The sequence below is a fragment of the Hippocampus guttulatus genome, chromosome 16, assembly GCF_054856545.1.
Source record: "Hippocampus guttulatus isolate MCC_2025c chromosome 16, RoL_Hgut_1.0, whole genome shotgun sequence".
NCBI lineage: Eukaryota > Metazoa > Chordata > Actinopteri > Syngnathiformes > Syngnathidae > Hippocampus > Hippocampus guttulatus.
This window is the reverse complement of record NC_141276.1, coordinates 14,604,437-14,631,686: the sequence shown is the minus strand read 5'-3', so window position 1 is coordinate 14,631,686 and position 27,250 is coordinate 14,604,437. Positions and strand designations below refer to the sequence as shown.

Here is a 27,250-nt window from a genome sequence, read left to right as displayed (position 1 = left end):
TAATGTCAGCGTAATCACGTCAAAATATCTATGTACCCATGTCGCGAGGCAGACTATCGCATTGATCATCCAGCCATCCATTTTCTAATTCGCTTATCCTCACAAAGGTTGTTGGGCGTGCTGGAGCCTATCCCAGCTGTCTTCGGGCAGTAGGCGGGGTGCGCCCTGAACTGGTTGCCAGCCAATCTCAGGGCATACAGAGACGAACAACCATCCATGCTCACAATCACACCTAGCGACAATTTAGAGTGTTCATTAACCTGCCATGCATGTTTTTGGAATGTGGGAGGGAACCGCAGTACCCGCAGAAAACCCATAAAGGCACGAGGAGAACATGCAAGCTCCACACAGGAAGGCCGGAGCCAGAATCAAACCCAGGATCTCTGCACTGTGAGGCCGGCATGTTAACCATACCATGCATTGACAATCACCAACAAAAATCTAATAGCCACTGCATTTGTGATTGACGGGGTGAAATACATCCGAAAATCATTTCACTTACATAAAAAAAAAAATAATAATAATAATATTTCCAGTGTGTGAAATGGAGCATTTCTTCACAACAACAATGAAAAAGTGCTTTTTATGGCAAAATGCAGTAATGTGTTTCCAAATAGCCATGAGTGTAACATTTTTGCATTTGACAATTTACGAACTTGATAGTGTGTGTGTGTATGTGTGTGTGTGTGTGTGTGTGTGTGTGTGTGTGTGTGTGTGTGTGTGTGTGTTGCATCATCGCTTCCATTTCTAAATGTATCTTTATTCTCTTTTGTGTTTTGCGACACTCACTGTTGCATATTTAGCTAAAAAAAAAACACTTTGGAAATGTGACCATTAAAAGCAGCGTGTGATTGATCAAAGATTTGCCATATTCACATGCTTCCGCATTCTTCGATCCCAAACAAGAGATAATAAGGCTGCCATCCGCTGGCCATAATTTATCTTGTTTATTTCTTTTAAATGTCCCGTGCTTTGCCTACGTTTTTGCCTGGGGGTCGGGGCACGTTGACAACAATTGTTTGTTGCCAGTGCTCAAATAGAGACCTAAGTTCCACCTAAGCACAATATATTCACACAATCACAGATGCCAGAAGCAGCTGCGCTGCAGAAGTAAGCCTCAGCCAGGTCAACATGTTGAATTGTTGCTAAACAAGTCAAGTAAAAGAAAAGGGAAACTGCTAAAGGGAGTGTTGGGAAGTTAGGCAGCACTTGTCATAGATGAGCAGAAAGATCTGTTCTGTGCTACTTCTCCAATTGTGTAGCTCTAGGGCTGGACGATTATGGAAAAAATAACAATCACGATTATTTTGGTTGAGATTAAAATAATAATTGAAATGATAATTCATTTCTTTCAAAATTTAGGATTTTTGCAACTACTCCAATTCAACTACTCAAACCTATCATTGTAGCATCATGACCATGTAAATATCATGTGAAATTCAACCCTCTTTCGTTTTCGTGCTGCTACATCCACATATTTGATGCCCTGCATCTTTTCACACATTGGAACCTAGAATAAGCATTATCCTTATCTCAAGGTCAACTTTATTGTCAAATATGCTTTATGTATGACATGCAGCATAGATGAAATTTCTTCCTCTCCATCCTCAATGCAAACATGCATGCAAACATGCTGTGCATTAACACACACAGCTAAGACAAGATAGTGGTCTCTATTATATTTATGCTGTTATTTTAAATATCGGTAGGAGCCAAAATCAAAATCACAATCAGATTTGGATTAATTGTCCAGCCCTAGCCAGTGCCTCTGTGCATCATACAAGGGAAGGTAGATAATGGTAGGTATGGCTACCATCTTTTCTGCACTATAAGGTGCGCTTCCAATGAATGGCCTATTTTGAAACTGTTTTCACATATAGGGCGCACTGGATTATAAGGTGTATAGAATAGAAGCTACAATAGTGGCTGCGGTTGATTTATGGATCCAATCGATCAGGGGTGGTCAGTGTTCCCTGAGAGAAAGCAGTGCATGATTGTTTGGGTAAAACAATGTTGTTGGAAACAGATGTGCATGTCCCTTGGGAATGAGGTGTGGGATTGCTTGAGCAAAACATGATTATTTTGAGACTCAGATGTGTATGACACCTGTTATCGAAGAAGAAGGCTGTTCAGTGGTGCCAGAGAGTTTGGGCCTGCCACCCTCCCCTCTGTGGCACATGAACATTTGAGCGTAGAAAAGGAATTGGGAGCTAAACTCTGGTAGAGTCTACTGCGGGTTGCGTACGGACGCCCAGCTGGTTGGATGCACACTCTGCCGGGAATGTTGGCTCTCCTTCCCAGTGTGTTACGGTGAGAGTTTGATTGTACTTATTGCATTGAACCAACTTGTGATTGTATTGCTGTGCTGATTCTTTGTGGCGGAATAAATGGCGCTCATATTCTAGCAAAGTTCAGTGTCTTGTGTTCATTTCTGCGTGTCTATTATCAACGATCCTGCTTGAGTAAATAAAATATTGGAGTAACAAAATATTGTGAAAGTGTTTCAAAATCTTTAAAACCCGCCTCAAAACTCACTTGTATTCTTTGGCGTTTGACTCAGCATGACCCAAATTATGATCTTAGTTATACTGTTTGGTGCTCTCTACCGTCTTTGATACTGATTTGTTGTTTTGCTTTACTGTTGTATATGTTAGTTGCTCCATGTACAGCACTTTGTGTGCAGCGATGGCTGTTTGAAAGTGCTCTATAAATACATTTGAGTTTAGTTGAGTTGAGAAAAACAGAGGTAATTCGCATTCGCTGACTAGGTTAGCACTTAGCGCCGTTGTCTGCGCATGAGCGATGATTCAGTCATCTGATTGGTTGCCCTCCATGTCTATCAAGTAACGGGATTTATGATAGGCTGACGTAGTACGTTCTGTGTATTAAGCACCGTTGTTTGAATGGCAGCGCCATCGCCGAGGCATTTTCGACAATTGTCGTGTGAAAGCCCGGGAGCCGCATTGAACCAGCCAAAGAGCCGCATGCGGCTCGCGAGCTGCGTGTTGGCCACCCCTGTTCTACCTATAAATTGATTAGGGGTGTGAAATCTAAGGCACCTCACCGATTGATTAGAATACGATTCCGAGTGCTACGATCCGATTATTCAACTATTCAACTTGGGGGGGTTTTCTCATTTTGTGGCTCCGTCATACTTTTACACAGGGTTTATTGGTCAGTATCCATCCAAATACAGGAACCAAACAATTTCTTCTCCGTTATTTTTTTCTTCACGTCTTCACGTCAAATCATTTCAAAAGGAACCAATAGGAAATAAGTGTGATTATAGCAACGATCTATACAACAAAACCACTTTTATTCACAACAAATAAGGCTTAATAGTTACCTTCCTTCAGTGCAAAACAATAACTGTGTCCAAAGTAATGCATTTTCATAAAAAAACAGGATTCTCTATCACCAGTAATATAAATTTACTTTTATTTACTTTGGTGGAATCAATTTCACAAAATAGTTCCACTTTGGGAGTTCCTACAAGAGCACAAAAGCCCAGTTTGTTAACAAGAGCACTTGGATGTAAATCCATAGCAATAAAAGTAGCCATGCTTTTACTGTATCTGTTTCACCCTTTCATAAGAGTTTTGATCATTTTTCTATTGCTTACTGGTTAACAGCAACCAACATTTCACAAGGTTCTAACTAGACACGCCAAAGTAAAGATAGTGTTAGATTCATCTATTTATTTATTATTACTATTCAAATGTCTCTTTTTAAGGTGGTATCTGTGTGTTAACCATGAGTCAGACAACTTAGTCAAAACAGAGGTGCAACCAAATTCAGGAGGGAGACTGACATGAAGTTTCCTATTTGGTGTAAACATCATCAACTGTGTCATTTCCCCTTCACGCATTTCCACCCTCTCAAATCACACTTCCCTATTTGCTCCTTTTCACAGAAAAGTAAGTTACTTTTACCAAACAACAAACTGTGCGAATGGGAATAAATGTAACTGTTTATGATGTACCCATAACTGCCAACCTATTGAAATTCACTTCCAGAACAATTTGGCTGAATTTCCTGACTTAAATTTTATCGCGGGACCCTCAAGTTTCCGATTTGGTTTTACTGTCAAACACTGCAGAACACATCTGAAACAATGCAAACGGTTTGCTTTAACTGCACTTGTAATACTTGAAGTGCTTCTCTCAAATAAAAATGAAAATTATCTTTGTCACCTCACAGCAGATGAGAACAGTGGCTGATTTTCTTCAGACTTGCGTGACACACACACACACAAACACACACACATACATCCCCCCATGCATCATCCACGCATTTTTTGAGCCGCTTGCACATGATGGAGCCTGTCCCAGCTGTCTTCTGGCAGCAGTAGGCTGGGGATACCCTGAACTGGTTGCCAGCCAATCGCAGGGCACAAGTACATGAACAACTATCCGCACTTACACTCACACGAGAGACAATTTAGAGTATTGGTGTCAAACATATGGCCCACTGGCCGGAACCGGATGTTCGATCAGGCCCGCAGCATCATTTAAAAGTGAAAAAATGCATAAAAGACACAGAATGAATATTTTTTATAAGTTGCAATTCATGGGGTATCCACTAGGGGACACACAGTTTTGATCAGAGGAAGGACAACATGGTTTTGATCAGAAAAGAAGACAACAGCAGTCTCAGTCTGTCACTGAGACAGACACAACATAACAGACGCTATCAAGGATATGTGAGTAATTTATTCTTTACACATTTAATAGCACTCTCCTTAGTTTGTAAGGCACAGATTACATTTAGATTTTATATGCACATGTGTAAATTGTTTCAAAATTCCTTTCTTTGTGAATCTTGTTTAATCTTAATACCAATTACTTATTAAAGTTTTGTGCTTTTGTACAATCACTGGGATCAGTAGCAATGCATATATGTGAATGATAAAAGTAAATTGCACATTTGTCTAAGGAAATCTTAGGTGCTTCATGAAATGTTTGGTAAAAGATATGTTCATTAAATTTCAACATTTTCCTAATGTTCTTGTGCTTCTTTAGACCAAAACAAAGGAAAGACATGATGTTGGTTATTGATAGCAGTTATTGAGTATCGTATAATTTTAATGGTCCGGCCCACTTGACATCTACCGAGGCTGTATGTGGCCCACAATGTGAAATGAGTTTGACACCCCTGATTTAGAGTGTTCCATTAACCTGTCACACATGTTTTTGGAATCCATCCATTCATTTTTTGATCCGCTTTATCCTCAGAAGGGTCGCGGGGGTTGCTGGAGCCTATCCCAGCTGTCTTCGGGCAGTAGGCGGGGGACACCCTGAACTGGTTGCCAGCCAATCGCAGGGCACACAGTGACGAACAACCATCCGCGCTCACACTCACACCTAGGGACAAGTTGGAGTGTTCAATCAGCCTGCCATGCATGTTTTTGGAATATGGGAGGAAACCCGAGTACCCAGAGAAAACCCATGCAGGCCCGGGGAGAACATGCAAACTCCACACAGGACGGCCAGAGCTGGGATTGAAACCACGACCTCTGCCCTGTGAGGTCGACACGCGAACCAGTCGACCACGGGCCGCCTCAAAATAAAACTCTTGCGTTTAAAAAAATAATAATAATTGGGCCATATCGCACAGCCCTACTTATCACACACAAAACAATTCACAAATGATCCACAACAATCAAGCAATCTCACAAAGGTTTTCATGCGGACATTGCAGACATTCAAATGCTCACACCATGATTTGACATGACCAGCATGTAAGGTTCACCTTCCTACGAGCCACCACAAGAGACAAGTTTTCAAGAAATCTCGGCATATTTTCTAGCCTAGCAAATTTTACATCGCATGATACCGATATCAGATTTAACCACGTCCTCATTGTGCTTATGACACCAATTTGATGCCTGTCTCAACATTCGGGCTGCCAAGATTAGTCGACTAGTCACAATGACGTCAACGATCAAATTGGCCGACTGTTAATTTAATAGTCAAAGATTCATCAGTTATGTATTTATTTATTTATTTGCTGCTTTGGCTGCATGCCTTGTCTGTGACGTGCAGTCGTGGTAATCCGGGTCATCCGGGTATGTAAACAGAAGCACTGTTAATTAAGCAGTGTCATGGCTAACTGTGTTAGCAACAGAATCCAAAGGTTTGGGTGCATTTCACCAAACATACTAAATATGATGCGAACTTCCCTTTAATTGCACCATGGAAACATTTTACAATTTAATTCCCTGATCACTAACCTGTGGCACAGCTGCACCAAAATCACAACAGTCACCTATCAACTCAAGTTCATTAAAGCTCAGATGACTGATGGAAAAAAACTCCTTTCCTGGGTCTTAATATATTTCTTGTTAAGTGTTGTGTTCATGATATTTAAAGTTTAAATGCTTGTTTAAAGAGCACTTATTCAAACAATCTCCAATCTTTGTGGTAAACGTTATGAGTTATATATAACAAAATTTGGATTTGGATTTGAAAAAAATCATCTATTACTTGTTACCTTTACTTTGAGTTAAAAAGAACACAATGCCTCAGAATTAAAATGTCAAATTAAGCAAATGAAATAAAAAGACTACATTTGGAGAATCATCAACACAAATGAGTGATGGTTATTATAAGAGCAGCTACTACCTGGTGTGAAAAGGCACGATTGACATATGAGCCGATTAGTCGATTAACAACGACTACTGTTGATGATTAGTCGACTAAATAAGTCAATAACATTTAGTGATTCGCTTAGATGTCAATGCTGAAATTAAACCCAGTGGTACTTGGTGCGTGTAATTTTCCATGGGTTTTCCATCTCATGGGACTTTGAGGCGAATATCTAACATTGAAAATATACATATTTGTGAAAGAACTGAGTGAGTATCCTCTGGTCAAATAGTATGAAAATGGCAAAGCACTGTAAAAGTGGTCAGTGGTTACCACATATTAAAAGAAGAAATTCCTCCGCATGTGGCCCCAGATGTTGCTTCACCCAATTTCATGAAAGAAACTGAAGGCAGATGAACTTCATTTAGTCAATAAGTGGTAAAGCCACAGATGTATTTGCATTATTATAGTTGCATTTTAATTCGTGTTATTTCTTATTGATTTACAATACAGTGAGCATTATATGTTAAGGCGACACTTTGTGTGGTCATAAAGTGGTGTCCTGGGCAATACTTTCAAGACTGCATGTCAAATTATTTAGTAAATGTGTCTACAATACTGTAATGTATATCCATGCATCTATTTTTCGATCTGCTTTTATCCTCATAAAGGTCACGGGGGGGCTGGAGCCAATCCCAGCTGTCTTTGGGCAGTAGGCGAGGGACACCCTGAATCGGTTGCTAGCCAATCGCAGGGCACACAGAGACGAACAACAATTCACGCTCCCACTCACACCAAGGGACAATTTAAAGTGGGCAATCAGCCTGCCATGCATGTTTTTGGAATGTGGAAGGAAACCAGAGTACCCGGAGAAAACCCACGCAGGCATGGGGAGAACATGCAAACTCCACACAGGAAGGCCAGAGCTGGGATCGAACCCACGACCTCTGCACTGTGAGGTCGACACGCGAACCACTCACGGGCCGCACTGTCATGTATAATATTGTAATATCTGTTTCTTGTATTTGTGTGACACCATAGAGAGGGGAGGAGTCTGGTTGGGGGAAATATTGGCTCCGGTAGTGAATCCGAGTGTGGAGCGCACGGGCGTGAGTTGTGGCTAACAGCAACTCCCATGAATGTGTGTGTTATTGCTCTTTTTGTTTATTAAAAAAACGACAGATTGCATCAGCGACTGCGTGCATCTGTCTTTCCCCATTGAAGGGCATTAAGATATATATTTTATTGTTTGATAAAGATGAATTGCTTGTTTGTTAAAAACATAATTGCATATTACATCGCAATATTGAGGTGGGGGTGAGGGTAATCGTAATTAGATCCGAAACATTCTAAGTTTTTGATTTTGTTTTTGCTTGTTCCGTATGCAATACATTATTTACTAAATTATTATTCGAACGCAATAATTGATTTACAATGTTTCCATCTATAGCTAAGAATCAATTATTTATGCCACCCCTAGTAATGAGCTACACCATTCAAAGTCCGGAGTCTAGTTGGAGAGTAACGTCCATGGCGACGTGTGGCGATCGTTTCAGTAAATATACGTCATTGTATTCATGATGCTGTCACGTTATCTGCCCACAAAGAAAGGCAGACGATAACCGTCAGTGTCCGCCACCATCGTAACGTACAATACACGCCTAACACGAATCGAGGACAGCTTTTTATTCCAGAGCTCTTCAATTGCACGAGCTCAGGTCACGGTTGGTCCCCCGCCGAACCCACCGTGGAGACGAACACAAATAACAAGGGCGTTTCTTGCTCGCCCGTGCAGCAAAAAAGCAGAGAACAGAAAGTGGCCCCGGTCATCTCAAAGCGCAGTTAGCATAGCTTCCAACATCACCATCAGTGTTTACACGCGAAATCGCCTACAGCATGTGGCAAACAGAGCAACAACAATTCGGGAGAGATCAAATGTATTTGTCATAGTCTTACCTTTAATAACATTGCTATAAATAGTGGCTCTGAATTCTTCTTTGGCCCTCTGATCGAAATCCTGCCCATGGATAATGCGCATCTGTTTAAGGAAAGTAGACTTGCCGCTCTCGCCTGCTCCAAGTAAGAGGATTTTAACTAGCCTTTTAACGTACGTCTTATCTCGAATAAGACACTTATCTATTTCTTTCGATTTCCGCAGCTGCTCTGCCTCTCCGCTAGTGAGGAGACAGTTTGGGAAACAAACAGATAAAACTGAGCGGGACGGCAGGAAGTCCGCCATCTTTGAAACAACTTCATCGATGCACACAACGAGGAAGACTGAGCGCAGCCGAAGCTGCTGCCACTGATGCATTCACAGCCATAGGAATCCCCACTTTCAATGACAATGCTTCAGTGTAAACAGGATTTTTATTGCCGCTTATGCTTTGGATTTTTTAGGTCTATTTTTACTTCCATATGAAATACACAAAAATAAAGTCACATGACAAAAATGGAGGTACCGCACCGGAATTCAAAGATTCTCAACTGGTGGGGCGCGACCCAAAAATGGGTCGTGGACCCATTTTAGGTGGGTCGTGGACACATCGTAAAAAACGATGTGTATTTGTATTCGTATTTTTTCGGAAAATAATTTAGATGCACCAACATTGGGTAGACATCAGGAAATTGTACTACTGTCAAGAAATACAGCGCAGCTCTCAGCCTTTGGCAAGAAGACGTCATAGCAGTGTGGTTTTGGTGGTATGTCACACTAATTTGAAAATGCGTTTAAAAATGAACATACCGTTCATCTATTTACAGAGGGTATTTTTAAACATTTTAAAAAAGTCTTATTGTTCTTAACTTCTATAAAATGCGTTGCAACTTTGCAACAATAGGAAAATGTGGGTCGCAGCGTGACAACAGTTGAGAATGAACCACTGCTCAAGTTAATCAGTGGCTCAATTAGCGGCTTAGTGATGACACCTTGCCTCCTCAAGTAAAATCCAAAAAGGTACAACTATCTTTAGATTTCTTTTTTTCAGACTTATCTACATAAAAATGAGTCACTCATTTAGTTTTAGCATCCAGGCTCTGCCAGGAGTGAATCATTGGCATGCAGGGACTTAGCCAGAAATATTTTAGTGTGGTGGCCAGATGACACAACAACTCACTGTGAGGTGACAAGATGAGCATATTTATGCATTTATTCCTCCATCCACTTTCTGATTCGCTTTGTCCTCACAAGGGTCACGGGGGGGGTGGGGTGCTGGAGCCTATCCCAGCTGTCTTCAGGCAGTAGGCGGGGGACACCCTGAACCGGTTGCCAGTTAATTGCAGGGCACACAGAGACGAACAACCATCCGCGCTCACACTCACACCTCGAGACAATTTAGACTCAGAGTGTCCAATCAGCCTGCCATGCATGTTTCTGGAATGTGGGAGGAAACCGGAGTACCCGGCGAAAACCCATGCAGGCACGGGGAGAACATGCAAACTCCACACAGGAAGGCCGGAGCCGGGATTGAACCCACAACCTCTGCACTCTGAGTCCAATGCGCTAACCACTGGACCACCGGGCCACCTTGTGTGCATTCACATGTCCCGAAACCCCTTCACTGTCACTGAGAGGGTATTGTTTATCATGCCATCCACAATCAAGGTTTCATGAAATAAAATGCACACATATCCGGAAACTCGCTCAACATACTTATAAACTTGTAAAAAGCAATGTTTCGCTGAGCTTAATTTACTAAATGTTGCCTATTATTCATTGCTATGCTTTTTTTTTCTCAGTCTGCTGCTATCTCATTCACCGATTGGCTAGCTACAAATCAAATCAGTCTTGAATGTTATCTTTACAAGGGAACACGATGACAATATGTCTCCGAGGGAATACCAAGCATGTCACGCACACTACAGTAAAAGAAATGTTTGGTGTAACGCTTGCAACTCCAAAACCAACAACTTTCAGGAAAAAAAAAAACTCACGATTGTTGAGTCAATAACATTGCATTGTCAAAGAGAGCAAGTCATTTTCCAGACTTTATATCGGTGAATAATTTGTAAAAATAACATATTAAAATACTTTATTATTATAAAATAAAGTATTGGTTTGTGAAAACATATGGATTCGACCACATTTTGACATTGTCTGTTTCACTCTGATGTCAGCAGCATGAATAAAAGCAAGTAGTGCTCCAACTGGCGATTATTTTAATAGTTAATTCATTGAAAAATGTCTTTGGTATACATCCTTTCATTAAAAAATATGACATTAGTAGGTCCCAACAGATATGGATTTTTTTTAGGCCGATGCTGATGCCTGACAGAGAAAAATACGGATTAGCGAACAAGTATACAATGCGTAAAGTCACATTATTTATTCCCCCAAAGCATTTCAGTAGGCATCAGTTACATGGAGATTTACAGGCTGGCCTGGTCCCTGCTCCCCACGAATAGCGGGGACTAACTGTAAATAAAACAAACAACCCCCCCCCCAAAAAAAACAAAAATGTTCATTCCCAGAATGCATTGCATGGTGGCTCATTGGTTTGCAAATGTATATGCATGAGGTGAATGTTTTTTTTGTTTTTTTTGTCAGGGTTTGTTCAGTGTTGGAAACATTCGTCAGACATTCCCAACAGCTTTAATAGTTGCAAACAGATTTTTTTGTCGCCATCACCAAGAAAAACAGTTTGGAACCTCCTTAAATTTTTTTGCGAACATCTCCGCGACCGTTTGCGAACGAAGCCTTCACCACTCAGTGAGATACATTCTTTAGTTAAGATATGTTTTCTTGTTAGAATCTACAATCAGCCGGACCATGACCACAATCCATCAAATGATGTATTTGTCATTACTGTAATGTCAAGGACAAAATATTGTGAACAATATTGTAATTTGGCTGGCAACCGGTTCAGGGTGTCCCCCGCCTACTGCCCGAAGACGGCTGGGATAGGCTCCAGCACCCAACTACGACACTTGTGAGGATAAGCGGATCGGAAAATGAATGGATGGTTGGATGGATATTATTGTAATTTGCTGCATGCCTTACGTCTGACATGGAAGATTTATAATAATAATAATAATAATAACACATTTTATTTGCAAGTGCCTTTCACAACACCCAAGGACACTTTACAACCAAGAGCAAATAATAAAACCACAGATAAAGTGATAAACAAAGAAGAGAAAGATTTAAGGTGGATAAGCAAGTCCGAATAGGTGGGTTTTGAGCTGGGTTCTGAATATAGGAAGAGAGTCAATATTACGAATATTAGGTGGAAGTGAGTTCCAGAGTTTGGGGGCAGAGCGGCTGAAGGCTCTGCACCCCATTGTACTGAGATGGGCAAAGGGTAGAGAAAGGTGGAGGGAGGATGAGGATGAGGACCTGAGTGAGCGAGAGGGAATGGAAATGTTATTACACAAAAGACATGAGATGCACCCTGGTGTTTTTAGCCTGCATAACCAATCTCTTTTTTTTCTTTTCAATGATAAAAAGTTTCTCTCCAAGTTTTTCCTCAATATTCCGCCGAGTGGTGTTCTGACCAGGGTTTTATACTGACATTTCTGATACGACTCATCCATGAATGAGATCGCCCGATACCGATTGCGATACCAAGCACATCGATTAGCTGTACACTTTTCTATTTAAGAGTTGTTCACCAATTATTATTTCAATGATTGATTTATCTTTAACCCTTTCAGGAGCGGCACTTACCACAGTGGACGGCTTAACATGTTATCAGGTTACAGGGTGCATGAAAGGGTTAAATTCTTTTTTGGATTGCTGAATCACATGATCAACTTTCTATCATTTTATTACACAAAAGCAGTGCAAGAAATGCACTGACATATGTTATGATTCAGTGGCTGGTTTGGTCTATAACGTGCAGTGTTAAGGCAAGGGTGATGGGGATGCTACATTGCACACAGGCTGGTCTCTAGTTGGCTGCAGGCTGCAAAGTATGAGCTGCGGCTGATAATTTTTCGGACTTTGCATGTAATTTTCCATGGAAATCAACCGGTCATGATCGGTGGCCAATTGATCGAAGCATCTGTAGTTCCTATACTTGGCTTTCTCCGGTGTAAAAAAACAATTTTGTATGTGTGGGTGTGGGGGGGTAAAGTTTCAAAAGATTTTGTTTTGATATTTTCATTCTAGTATTATACGTCTGCTACCCTCTAAACTTTTTTGTGTGTGTGTGTTTGGCTAACACTGGTTTTAACCCTTTCATGCCCCCTTTAACCTGATAAACCTTTTCTGCTTGGCTCTCGACGAAGGCGGACGCTTCTGCTCTGCTCCCTGCCCCCCCCCCCACCTTTTTTTTTCCCTGCTCGCCACTTACTCTTCTTGTGCTGTCTTTTGTCCAACTTTTTTCCCTAGCCTCCTACCGTGTTTTCATCCGAAGAACTAACCATGGAATTAGTTGGCTGGTCTCTCGATGTAATTGACAAAATTTTTTCGACGGAAAGAGCGGGCAGTGGGGAGCCTGCTTGCCCTCCGGGGACACTTGCTGCCGGATACGCCCTGGATCCATGGAGAAAGTGGAGACCGGTGTGCCTGACAGTACTGTCCGTGGAGGACGTGGAAGACATCTACATTATTGGCCTTTTGATAACAGGTATGCTGCTGTTTGGTGTTGGCAGCTTGCTGTTCTATTGCAAAATTCAACCGACAGGAGCAGCTCTATTGGAAGTGAAGAAGCTGCCGGTCACTCTGGATGGCTTGGCGCGAATGTCCAACACTCAGACTCAAGCGGTGACTGAGCTCAACCGCAATATTGTTGCGGTTTGGAGCGACTCCGCGCGATCGATAATACCATGGAGACGTTGGAATTTTCGCTTCGAAAAGGAATTGAGGTTTGGCTGATCGGCGCCAGTGAGAGATACAGACCAAGGACTCAAGGCTGTCTGGAATTGTTGGCAGCCGTCTCTCCAAAACAAACAACGCTATCTGGCCTTTCCCCTGGATGGAAATACGCATGGAGTCTAGGGCCCCCCACCACCACCCCCCTCCTTCTCGGCCATGGACTGATAAGCCGGGACTGTCTTCATGATGAGCAGACCTCGACGAAGCAGCTATGACCTGTACACGCATACACATACACAACTGGACAACCACACGCGCATACACATCCTTGTTATCACCGTCTTCATCGCTCCGATTCTTTTTCCCCCGTGACGTGGTTCGATGATGCGGAGCGCAACGGTGACCGTGCGGCTGGTCATCGTCAGCCGCGTCGCGGTTACCCTACCCTACCCCCCTCCCCCCCTTCCCATTCATCCCCCCCCTTATACATGTTATGTCTTGTGACTTGTTGTAACTGTCTAATGCTTATTCATGTGCTAGGGTCTTTTTTATCCTGGACTTAAATTATCCTCGGAAGAGGATAGTTCGAGCGTGTTTTTTTTTTCCCTCTCCCTACCCAGCGTTTTTCCTTTCTGAATTCTGATTGTAATTTCCCCATTGCGGGACAAATAAAGGATATCTTATCTTATCTTATAACATGATAAGCTGTCCACTGTAGTAACCGCTGTCCCTGAACGGGTTAATTTAATGATAATGTTAATTGATAAGTGTTTTGTAGCATACACCTTTACACATAGCCACCAAAAACACAAAACCATCTAATATTAGGTTTCTCTTGTGACTACACGCCTCTTAAAATAATTGCTCCAACAGGCTGTGGAGGGATGAAGAGGCTTTCTGCAGCTAATTGGTGGCTAAATCCTTCCTTCCCTTCTGTCTAACAATCCCCACTTAGGACCAGTGTGTTAACATCTACTACACGCATACACGTCAAGGGAAAGTTCTTATTTATTGTTGTGAAGTTTCCACATTGTTGTCAAGGCAAGTGTTTTTTTTCATCAAATGCAAGTATGACAATCAGAACAGCCCGTCCAGACCGAGTACAACATTTTCGACGTCTGCACTGTCTCAAAAAGGTGGGTGTTGAATCACCATTCATGTTATCAGTTGTATTGGTGCTTATTTAGTGCTTAAAGTGTGTTTTATTTTCTTAAAACTGCCAATCTTTTATATCATTACGTTTAACAATTTTCCAAAATTACAATTAATCTGGAATACAACAAATGACCTTGAAAGTGAATGAGCCAATAAAGTATAAAATATCCTTCGTTGTATTTAGCCGGAACGCAGATGTGAAATTTTTTCCACTCATGCCTCAAAATAAGAGATCTCCTTTCTTTCATGAAATATGTCTGATTGTGATCAGAATCAGAATCATCTTTATTGGCCAAGTATGTAGAACACACAAGGAATTTGTCTCCGGTATAACACGCTGTATGAGTATCATCATAAACAAGGACATGACAAATAGGTATGCAAGGACATTTCGTAATGTAAGTGAACCGTAGTGCGGTGGTACCACCCAGTGACAACTGTGAGACAATGCGCAAAGTATCAAGCAGAGCTAAAGTGATCAGTGGTAGAATACAATACTATGACAGTTGTACAGTTGGTGCAGAAAATCATTGAACCATTTTAAAGTGACCAGTAGCAGTATTTGTAGTACAAGAAGTGTGCAATTGTGCAGATGTCCTTGAGCGCTTTGAATTGTCTGGTGCAGTGGAGTATACATCAGTGACTGTTTAGGGAATTAATGGCTAGAGGGCAGAAGCTGTTTACTCTTCTTGTACTACAAATACTGCTACTGGTCACTCGGTTCACTTACATTACAAAATGTCCTTGCATACCTATTTGTCATGTCCTTGTGTACGATGATACTAATGCAGCGTGTTATACCGGAGACAAATTCCTTGTGTGTTCTACATACTTGGCCAATAAAGATGATTCTGATTCTGATAAGTGTCTGCTGGATTTGGTGCGCATGGATCTGTAGCGCCTGCCTGAGGGGAGTAGCTGGAAAAGGTGGTGGGCAGGGTGCGGGGGATCCAGGAGGATTTTCCGTGCCCTTGTCTTGATTCTTGCAGTGTGCAAGTCCTCAAGAGTGGGTAGGGCGGTGCCAATGATTTTTTCTGCCGTCCTAACTGTCCGTTGCAGTTGTATTTTGTCCTTTTTTGTGGTGGCCCCAAACCAAACCGTGATGGAAGAACACAGGATTGATTCGATGACTGCCGTGTAGAATTGTCGTAGCACCTCCTGTGGCAGGCCATGCTTCCTCAGCAGCCTCAGGAAGTACATCCTCTGCTGGGCCCTTTTCAGGATGGAGTTGGTGTTGACCTCCCACTTCAATCTGATTTATTGTCACTGTCTGAATTTTTGTGGCTGTCATTTACAGTTGGAGACGATTGTGGTTGAGATGCAAGACCCAAAAAGTGGACTTAAAGGCTCCGAACAGAAACTCAACGTCACCACCATTCCACATGTCATTGCTGGTAAAGCACCAAAAATCCAGTCGTATTCTAAAACTTTTTCGATCACCCCCTAAACTTTTCATATAAAAATCCTCTTGTTATCGTCTTTCCTTGTCAATATTTGCAATTGTAATCTCAGAAAATGATCTTCACCAAAGGAAAAGGTGTTAAATACAAATCCCAATGAAATGAAAGAGCTCTAAGGGGGTAGGATCACTTTCCATTGAATTAATAGTCAGGTTCAGTGCCAATTAGACCATCTTCAGCATTTGCATTCACATCTGTTTAGGGCAGGGGTGTCCAATGTCGGTCCTCAAGGGCCGCTGTCCTGCCTGTTTTCCAGCTCTTCCAGGAGCAACACACCTGATTCAAATCATCAGGATCGTTCTAATGCTGCTTCAGAGCTGGCTGATGAGCTGATCATCTGAATCAGGTGTGTTGCAGCCCAGAGAGATGGAAAACAGGCAGGACGGCGGCCCTCCAGGCCCGGAGCTGGACATGCCTGGTTTAGCGAGAAGTGGAGAAATCTTTAGACTGTAACTGCAATTCTGGGGAAATAAAATAGATGATCTACCTTACATGTTTGTTTTTTTACCAAGCTGAGAGCGAACACAAGCTGTCATGGCTGTCTAAGCTCCTACAACGGGCTAAATAAGGAAAGCTTCAATTGGATGGGCTCTGGACTCTTCTTTAGAAACTAAAGTGGGATTTTAATCTGGGCAAAGATCTGGAGGGGTGAAAAGGTCAATTTCGTCACACGTCAGGTGGCCGCACATTGTTGGATTTTGTACCTCCTGTCGATGAAAGTATTTAAACATGCGTCAAGGTAAAACTGTATAATTGTGGCTTTCGGTATTCTTGGATTATTGTTGTGTTCCATCTAAATCACAGGTTTCAAAGTCAAGGCCCGGGGGCCAGATCTGGCCTGCCACATCATTTTATGTGGCCAGCGAAAGCAAATCCAGCATGTCAAGTTCCATGATTCTTGCTAAAGTCTGAAATGAAATTTCAAATTGTCATATGTAATCCATAATAACATATTGCAAACATTTTCTCATGACCAAACCTCTTATTACATGAATGTAAACAATGTTTAAACAAGTCATTATTCTTGATGTCTAATTTTAAAACTAGTTATCCATCAATTTATTGTGTGCTGTGTATGTAATATGTAGAGGTGATTAAACATTTATGTGGTTTCACAAAATTCACCTTCATAATGGCCCCCCAAGGGATGCCGTAACAACAATGTGGCCCGCGACAAAAATGAGTTTGACACCCCTGATCTAAATCCATGCAGAAAAATTCATATACCAGTCAAAATAAAATGAATGGTCTATTTTATTTGCACACATACAGTATAGGTAAGACAAAGTGAAGAAATCTGGCTTTTTTATTTTTTATTTTTTGAAGGTAGCCTTAACTAATATTTTGCCACGCAACCTTTTGAGGTAATCACTGCAAATCTGTAACCCTCAATGACACCTTTATACATATCGGCAGCTATACACTACAGTAAATTCTCCCCACTTCCCGTGAGCCGATTCTCAGCATTTAAGGGTCCCTTCTCCAGACTCCATTTTCAGTGCAGTTTTAGCTTCTTTCAAAGATGTTCAAAAAGATTCAGATCAGGGCTTCAAAATATTGCTTTCGGTCATTCTTGGGTGTTTTGCGTCAGTAGTCTTGAGATTTCATGAAGGTTCAGGATAGCCTGTTCAGCAAAGCTGGACCAAACGAAAATCAATTTTCATTTATTTATTTTCAGTGCACGGGGTTGCATTATTGTCTTCTTCAATTCAGCTTTCATGACTTTACTTTGTTCTGTGTTTCACTGTGTTTAGTCTATTTGCTCTTGTTGAGTATTTCGGCTCTTCAAACAGGTCAAGACATCATTGCATGGATTGCCAACAAGATGAAGATCACCGTAGAAGGTACATGGAAAAAAATGACATCAATTTGCCAACAAGCCTCTCATTAAGAAAGGTTTGCCATATCCATCACTGATCAATAACTGTCCAACTACCGTTGGTCTTGTAGAAGCCCAGGCCTTTGGCACCATGTTCGTGGCCTACGGTTACATCTATGCCCTGCAGAACCACAAGAAGCTTGTCATGTGCAATGACAGCAGCCTTTACCGGTTCCAGGTAAATCACCACATGCCTCATGATACTTGATCAAGTAGTTCAAAATCATTTGCATTTGTCAAATGGACACAAAGAGAGATTGGAGTGCACCGAGGTTTGGGCGCTTCTGAAGCAGACTGTGGGTGGAAATATATACTGGGTTATTGTTTTCCAACATCAAGATATGAGCAAGCATGCCAAAATCAGCCATTGGAAAGATACTTCAATAAATCAAACCAGTAGAATAGAAGAAGAGTGTTTTATTACCCGGCTCTGTTCGGCATTGATGTCAGTAGTGAGTGAGTATTGCCCTGCTGGCTAAAATTGATTGATGGCAAGGACAGCTCCAGTTTAGAAGTGCCCAATTTGCCTCTGCCAGCCTAACTTTTGCGATTCCATTTACAGTATTTGTAAAAGTGTTAGGGTTCGTGGCCTTTTTGTATGTTGTCTGAAAGAATATATTCAGGTCGAATGTATATTTCAGCCATCATTAGCGAATTTAACAGACAAAGCGTATCCACATGCAGGACCTGTTGTAGGATCAGTTCCAGTCCGTTAGAATGGCGCCAATTCTGTAAAGCTGCGTCCTGTAATTGATTTCGTCTTCCCAAAACAAGCCATTGTGCCAACTTCTTAAAACAGGTAAAACAATCAAAATAAAATGTACTTTTTCTTTTGTAGATTCACTTTTAAGTGAGTTGAATCAGTCCTAATTTTACCAGGGGTTTTCCCCACACAGGTACCTTTACTGCTATTAAATTACAGCGCAAGAGTACTTTTGCCACCTATGCCTTTAATCGGTACACCGGTTCACCAGTTAAGCACCTTGTAGCAGCAAACCTACTTGCAAGTGCTGAAAGGAACTAAGAGCCAAATAACCTTTGGCCAAGGGTCCAATTATTGCACCCAGTGCACGTTAAACAGCGACTTCACTGATGACACAGTTCGGGGACAAACTGAATGGCGATCGGAACCCACAAACGTAGACACAAACAAAAGTCCATACAAAAATATTTAATACAAAAATGCACTGAGATAGTCTAAACAGAAATTGCTGGTCAAAAGAACCAGGAAAACAATCCCTTAAAAAGCACTTGCAAAGGCAAGGAAAAAGAAACGTCGAGATATGAACAAAATGATGGAAGTCCAATTTCACAAAAATATGAGCAAGATCAAAGACAACATAAATAAAAAGCAAGAGGCTAGAGCGCAAAAATGACAAGATCAAGAGGTCTAGAAAACACTTGAGCAAAAGCAGCAACAAGGTCAATAATCCGACAGAGCCATGGCATTTTGGCAGTCCTTAAATACTTGACTTAACCTGATTATCAAATTAGCAGCAGGTGTGCACACTGGAGGAAAAGCCCTCCTCTGCCACCTGCTGGAGGCACACAAGAACAGGATCACGACATCTTAGGAGTGTTTATTTAAAAAATAAAAATAAAAACGGGGACAACATGTCGGTCGCAGCCAGATTTATGTGTGCCACTGAGTATGTCAACATACTGACGGACAGCTTTCTCGTTTTATTCTCAATGTTTACCATTCTAGACTCCATACTTTTGGCCTACACAGAAATGGGTTGCAGATGACACTGACTATGGTGGGTGAACACATACTTTTTGTTGAAAGTATACAGCAGCTCACTGAGGGGCTTTGATTAAAATGAAATACAAGTATCTGATGTTACCTATATTTTCAAGCTCAGTGCAAGCAGTTTTTGAAAATACTTTCTGATTATTTTTCGGCTTTTAGCCATTTACCTGGCAAAGAGAAACATTCGCAAGAAAGGCATGCTGGAACCCTATGAACAGGTACAGAAAGCAACTTTAGTGTCCTTAATTTAGGCATCAAATTGTGCATTTTTACTCTCATAGAAGTTATGTTTCGTGAGTTGAGTGATGTTATTTGATTAATCTGTAAATACATTGGATTAAAATAATCAAAATTGTTATTGTTGACTTTTGACTATTGTTGACCATTCATGTAATGGGTCACTACAAAGAGCTAATCTTTTTTAACTTCCTGCATCCATTTTCAAAACAGGCACATTACAACCGCTTGCATAAATGGCTATTCCACAAGTGGGACTTTATTGTGATGCAGGCCACCGAGCAATACAAGTATGTGATTCAATCTTATTTTCATAGTTTGATTTTTTTTTTTCATGGACGGAAAAACTTTTTCTAAATTTTAATTTTCTGAAACATCAAGGCTCTAAATTCCAACGCACTGTAAAATTCATATTGTGCAAGCATTTAGTGGAAAATATCTGAAAAAACTGAGATGCGAGAATTTTGATTTTTTTTAAAATACCTGACACAGTTCATAGACAAACTGAATGGTGATTGGATCCCACAAATGTAGACACAAACAAAATCTGTAACAAAAATATGAAAAAGCGCACCGACAAAGTATTCATCCATCAATCCGCTTTATCCTCACAAGGGTCGCGGGGCGTGCTGGAGCCTATCCCAGCTGTCTTTGGGCAGTAGGCAGGAGACACCCTGAACCAGTTGCCAGCCAATCGCAGGCACCGACAAAGTATGGACAGAAATTGCTGGTCACAAGGAGCCAGGAAAAACAAGGCCTGAACAAAAAGCGCTTTCAAAAGGCAAGGCAATAGGAAAGCCGAGAATATAAACGAAATGACAAGAGTACACGAAACAAAACAAAAGCAAGATCAAAAACAAAATCATATCAATACTTACAAACAAGAGACTTTAGAGCAAAAACAACAATGATGGAGATCGAAAGCTCTAGAAAACAACACTTGAGCATGAGCGGCAAACAAGGTCAATAATCCAACAGAGACTTGGCAATTAGGCAGTCCTTCAATACATTGCTAACTGATGAACATTGGTAGCAGGTGTGCACGCTGGAGGGAAGACCCTCCTCTGCCACCGGCTGGAGACACACAAGAACACAATCATGACAATATCAGCGTCAAATCTACATGTAGGAACACATTTCTGATTAATATTTGCTGTTGACAAGTGTTATCAACTATTGAAGGTCTTAACACTGTCACCTGTTTTTTCTTTAATGTGTGTTAGGGCTTCTAGAGAGAGAAAGAAGCCAGATCGTGTTGTGTTTGATTGCCAGGAGAGAGCTTACTGGATTGTGAACAGGCCACCGGTCAGTGTCTAAGTGTGTGTGTGTGTGTGTGTGTGTGTGAGAAAAGCCATTTTACAAAATGCATTTTTATGTTACAAATATGTTTTCCTATGTATGTGCCTAGCGTCGTACTCACAGCGCTTTGGACATTGGACCGGACCGCCTTATTGATCCCACAGATGAGGTAACAGGTCAGTTTTCGCTCACTCACTCACTCACTCACTCACTCACTCACTCAATCAATACTTTTTATGTATGGTAACAGATCAGATTTTGATGTGTTTAGAAGTCAAATAATGTGCTGTTAAATGTAATTGACATTGTGTCTCTTAAGTGAATTTTAAATTGTAAGAGTATGTTTCGATTTTACAGTTCATTGAAAAATGGGGAAAATAACTTGTATATTTTCCTCCATTTCTGTTGTTAATGCACACAAGTGACCCAAGTGATGTGACTAATAGGCCAACAGTTTTTTTTGTTGTTGTTTTGGGGGGGGGGGGGGTTGTTTTTAATGTGGGAAAACTAAATCAGCCTATACAGGTATTGAGGCAAGTTGGGCCAAAGAGAGGAGTCAGACCTGTCGGGTGTTGCAGCTCCCACAATTTTCCAGATTAAAGTTTTCAGTGCCCGCACTTTTTCCGCTCACACTTCTCCTTCACTTTGCTTTGTCTCTCTCTTTTCTTTCAGGCTTCCTTTCATAATGATGATGAGAGTGTGACAGTTTTCTGGGTGAACTCCAGTTGCGTAAATTCCCATCTATGTACAATAGCAGACCACATAGCAAAACGCATCCAATAAAATTCCAAATAATTGCAGTAGTTTAGTAAGTAATCACAAAATGTGTTTGTTATTCCTCAACAAGCTTTTCATCAGTTATTTGTAAGTGTGGACCAATTCAAACTCAATTTTCCAATTTGTTGTCGAACTAATATATTTGTCTTCCAGAAAATCTCATTTGACCAATACAGACGCATGGTAAGTGTCGAGCTGTGGGTTTTTACATTAATAATAATAATAATAATAATACTGTAATGGTGTGATATTCTGTCACAGGAGATCAATAAAGACAAGCACTCATTTTCAGTGACGCCAACAGGGCAGAAACAAAACAACAGTAGACCAAATGTGCAGCATGACTCAGATTTGTTCTTGGTTTTGCTGTTCGGTGCTTTCTACCGTCTTTGTTACCGATTTGCTTTACTGTTTGTTGTATATGTTAGTTGCTCCATGTACAGCAGTTTGTATGCAACGGTGGCTGTTTGAAAGTGCTCTATAAATACAGTTGAGTTGAGTTGAGTGATCAGAAACAGATTCAAAAGCACACGATTTCTATTACAGTATTGAAATGGTACATAGTAATAATTGTGTAGAGTTTCTTTCAGTGTATCTTGTCTGCAGAGAACGGATCACATAAACGGAAGTTTTATGCCTCCATTATAATTTCTCAAATGCTAACTAAAATTGGATTGGATTGGATTGGATAAACTTTATTGTCAAATGTACTGGATGTGAAACATACAGCACAGATGAAATTTCTTCCCTCTTTTCTTTTATTGTAGAACATGTTCTACCAACAAGCCATCATGAGGTCAAAAGTCAAATCCAGTGTCTCGCTTGGAGCGTAAGTTCTTGCAGAAATAATTCTATTTGGAAATTCCAAGTTACAGACCACCATGAACACCATCAGGAGAGTTAGTTTATCATTACAGTTGTATATTAACCCTTTCATGCCCCCTGTAATCTGATAACATGATAAGATGTCCGCTGTAGTACCACTGTCCCTGAAAGAGTTAAATTAGATCAATTGAGAAACTTTTAACATAAAATGTATGTTTGGAAATGTACATTTTTTGCATCTCCTAATAATTGTCGCTTAACAGACTGGTGAAGTACATCACGACCTACAAAAACCATGATCCCTTTCTGGCACCCTGCCTACCCAGCAATCCCTGGCAGACTGACAATGACTCATACTGGAATCTTAATATGAGAAGGTGAGAGCATCACAGCAAATATTATGTGATACATACTACATTATGTAAAATTAAAAAAAAGAGTGTAGCTCACCATCTGCCCCAAGGATTACCTTGGATGTACAGTATATCTTAACTCATTCACTCCCAAAGACGTTTTTACACGTCTTTTCAGACTTGGTCTAGAATTGGTTGGTACTGAATGGGTTAAATGTTTTTTGTGAACAGGGTTGACGTCCCGACAAAAATGCGAGTCGAGCGTTGGTCCTTCAGCTTGTTTGAGTTATTGACCGATCTGCGAGGTCGGGACGACTTCAAGATCTTCCTCAAAAAGGAGTTTAGCGGTATGTTTTTCCATGATATTTCCTTAATATTGCTTTATGACTAAGCATTTTCACTGTTCCCAGTGCTTTCGAGGGAGCACTTTTGCTTACATTTTCACACTAGTGTATTACTTGTAATTCTGTTTATTCTAGGGGAGAATTTAGCCTTCTGGGAAGCAGCTGAGGAACTTAAATGGGGAACTGCAGCATCCATGTCAACTAAAGCTGAGACCATCTTCAAGTAAGCCACAAAAAAAAAATTGAAAGACAAGTGAGAGAACATAGTGTAATCTTCACATACCAAGCCAGTTGAAAAAAATGGAAAGACATCTGATGAGACTCTAAAACTGCATAAAAGCAGAGTGAGGAAATAATTTACTTTTTTTTTAAAAATATTCCAGCGATTAAATAGTTTAAAAATATTATAAACCAGGGCGGACCAGTGGTTTGCACTTCGACCTCACAGTGCAAAGGTACAATGCCTCCCTGCGTGGAGTTTGCATGTTCTCCCTGGGCCAGCGTGGGTTTTCTCCGGGTAGTCCGGTTTCCTCTCACATTCCAAAAACATGCATGGCAGGCTGATTGAACACTCTAAATTGTCCCTAGGTGTGAGTGTGAGAGCGGATGTTTGTTCGTCTCTGTGTGCCCTGCGATTGGCTGGCAACCGGTTCAGGGTGTCCCCCGTATACTGCCCGAAGACGGCTGGGATAGGCTCCAGCACCCCACGCGACCCTTGTGAGGTTAAAGCGGATCGGAAATGGATATTGTAAAACATACACATCACTTTAAAGTGAAAAAAAAAAAGATGCAACACAGAAAAAATTTACCAACCGCATCAAATTTGACTGATTTAAAAAAAAAAATCCCCAACTATATAAAATGAGTTTTCAAAATTGTGGAAAATATAAATTTTCTCTCCGCTCTCAAACACTGTGATAATTTGCTGAAACCGCAATTCTCAGCTGTCAATCAAATACCATCACATCTAGCATCTCTCTTATGTCAACATATCCCAACATGTTCGAGCCACGAAAATATATCTGAAATCCTCTGGTGGAGGGATTATATCCCACCATGTAATCACAGGGCTTTTCCACAGTATGACAATGAGGCACTCTAAAGCATCCATGCCAACATGAAGCCCCTGTCCACATCCTGGCTGTCGAGTCGGTCTTTTTTTCCCTCTTACTTTTTACGCCTTCTCTCAGTGCAGTGTTTGCATGTATGCCCGGCAACAAGACGTTCTAAAGCTGCCACGCCTTCCCAAAACACCAGTCCACGTAATTACTGTCATATCTGACTTTAAAAAAAATGCTGCATTGTTTCCAACTCAGCCATGTCCACAAGTAAAACCAAGCGCCTGATAGACCCGGCAGCTGCGCTTGAGCATAAAAACTTGGCTTATCCTGATTTTTGTGTCCATGCAATTCTCGATGCTGATGTTTGGGAATTTGAGCAATCAAACCATTCTGGATGACTGCAATGTACCGACATTTCCTTTGACAAGCGTCCGGCGCACCTGATATGGCTGAACAAACATGTGACTGTCACCTGGCCGCCTGATAGGCTGTCAGGTCTATCAGGCAATCAGACCCTTAAGATAAACTTTAAAACGCACGAGAGACTAGGAGTCAAGCAGAGTTGGCTTTTACTTGTGCACAAGGAGAGTGAACGAGTGTAATCCATTACAATCTACGACTAGCTCTGGAAACACTTGGCTCGTCTCCCCCCTTTGATTGTCTTGGGAAGTGTCCAAATACACAAATTTCTAAAGGTACAGGTATTGCTAGAAAAACAGAGGAGTCATGCTGACGGTTGGTTCGTGATAGCATCAGTGGATGCGTCACGGCCGCGCTGTCCTGAGGCTGGTATCTTATCCTCAATTAAATCCTTGGAATACCACACTAGTAAGTTGATTATGCATCTAAAAGCAGATTAACCATTAAGCCATTAAGCCATCTAGCCATTAACTCCTTAAACAGTCACTGACGTAGTCACTCTTCTTGTACTACAAATACTGCTACTGGTTACTCTAAAATGGTTCAATGATTTTGTTGTTTACGATGATACTAATGCAGCGTGTTATACCGGAGACAAATTCCTTGTGTGTTCTACATACTTGGCCAATAAAGATGATTCTGATTCTGATTCTGAGCGATAAATTATATACAACTACTCTTACACAGGCTTGTGTCCAAGATTGATCCCCCTTAAAATTGTTTGATAACCCTAAAGAAATTACATGGGGCTAGAAGATTTCGCTGGTTGATGCACATGCATCTGGCATCTTGCCTGGCCCCCTAAAGTTCTTTGGGTGAATGGGAGGCCTCTGGTTGCCACCCACTCAGGTGGATAACCGAGGCTAACAACACCATCCCCTTCGTTCCTCTTGCACGTCACTGTCTTATCCTCATTAGGGTCGTGGGTGAGCTGGAGCCTATCCCAGCCCCAGCGGATTATAGGTGAGAGCCGGTGTACCCTGGAAGAATTGCCAGTTGTAAATGGAAATCCCTAAAGACCCACATATTCCTTACTGCAGTGTCATTTTCATCTGCATTATTTTCAATGTGTTTCAGGACCTTTCTGGCCCCCGGCGCCCCCCGCTGGATCAACATTGATGGCAGGACTATGGGTCTGACTGTGAAAGGCCTGGACCATCCTCACCGCTATGTGCTGGAGGCTGCGCAGACACACGTTTTCTTGCTCATGAAAAAGGTGACCGCATCGCATGGTGTCATTATGATTGCAGTCGTGTTCCAAAATCAAATGTAGTGGATACTGTATTTGACTTTTTTTTTTTTAATTTAACAAACCCAATTCCAATGAAGTTAGGACGTTGTGTTGAACTTAAATAATAACTAGTTTCTTTTTTAATTGGTTCTCTATCTCACGCGATATCTTTCATATAGGACACTTTTTTCCGTTACCTCAAGTCGCCAGTGTACAAGGACATCCAAAAAAAGTCATTGAACCCGCAGCCTCATAACTTCAGGTGAGTGAATGATGTAAACATGTCCTGTACCACTAATATTCCATATGTAAGAAGGGCCGGTTCTTGTCACAATTGTGGCATCTCTTACTGTATCTACAGTTGAACAGAAACTCATGTCAAACCAAATCATGGTGAATATTATCCAGTCCCAAAAGTCACTTACAGTTGGGAAGAGTAATCGTGTTTCTACTTCTATGTAGTCAAGCCCAGTTAGAGCAAAACGCTCAGAACCGAAGCCCGGGTATCCATCCAACCATTCTTTGGAAGCAAGAAGAGGAGGAAAAGGCAAAGGCTGCTGCTGCCGCTGCCCCCGTTGATGTCAAGGCCATGATGAGTAAAATTGACAGAAAGAAATAAAGAAAAAGAATACTTGTGTGTTGCTGTATGGGTACAATGAGTACAAAAATAATTTATTCTCTGAAATAATGACATAACGTTTTTCGTAACGGCACTAGTTGCCTATTTAGTTCTAGGTGCTGAACTTGTGCTGGCAGACAGTATACTTTGTTGGAATACTGTGAAATTGGTATCAAAATGTTATCAATTCTCTGTGTGTCTGGATGCTTTAAAAAACAATATACAGTATACGTATATTCTTGACAGTTAAGTCAAATCCGGACATGACATCAATATATGATCAGTTATGTGGCACATTCAAGCTCCAGAAATGTAAAAAAAATTTACAAAACTTGTAATTGAGCTCTCTATCTGTGATGAAGAGGAAAAAGACAGCCGACCTGTTTTTGTGTAAATGTATTAGAAACACAGACATTAAATATAACATTATAATTACGTTTGGTGCCAATTTTGTTTAGTATACGACCATAATACCTACATTTTGCTATGGACAAAT

The 27,250-nt window shown here is 41.1% G+C and overlaps 2 protein-coding genes across 2 annotated transcripts in view; one reads left to right on the top strand and one right to left on the bottom strand.

Annotated features, from left to right (window-relative positions):
- The window catches only part of gna13b (guanine nucleotide binding protein (G protein), alpha 13b), a 28,776-nt gene extending 19,878 nt beyond the window's left edge, over positions 1–8,898 (bottom strand). The window contains exon 1 of the mRNA XM_086132343.1: positions 8,544–8,898. Within this exon, the coding sequence (XP_085988469.1) occupies positions 8,544–8,898 (355 nt within the window). The remainder of the gene's footprint in view (positions 1–8,543) is intronic.
- A 5,382-nt stretch (positions 8,899–14,280) lies between these two features.
- Positions 14,281–27,186, top strand: rgs9a (regulator of G protein signaling 9a). Its single transcript, XM_086132485.1, has 17 exons — positions 14,281–14,477; positions 15,794–15,890; positions 17,750–17,800; positions 17,907–18,013; positions 19,544–19,595; positions 19,748–19,806; positions 20,039–20,115; positions 21,049–21,130; positions 21,234–21,293; positions 22,055–22,084; positions 22,669–22,730; positions 22,990–23,103; positions 23,311–23,426; positions 23,559–23,646; positions 25,982–26,120; positions 26,315–26,397; positions 26,598–27,186. Exons 1-17 carry the CDS (start codon positions 14,412–14,414, stop codon positions 26,752–26,754), a joined length of 1,440 nt encoding a protein of 479 aa, XP_085988611.1. The 5' UTR covers positions 14,281–14,411; the 3' UTR covers positions 26,755–27,186.
- The last annotated feature ends 64 nt before the right edge of the window (positions 27,187–27,250 follow it).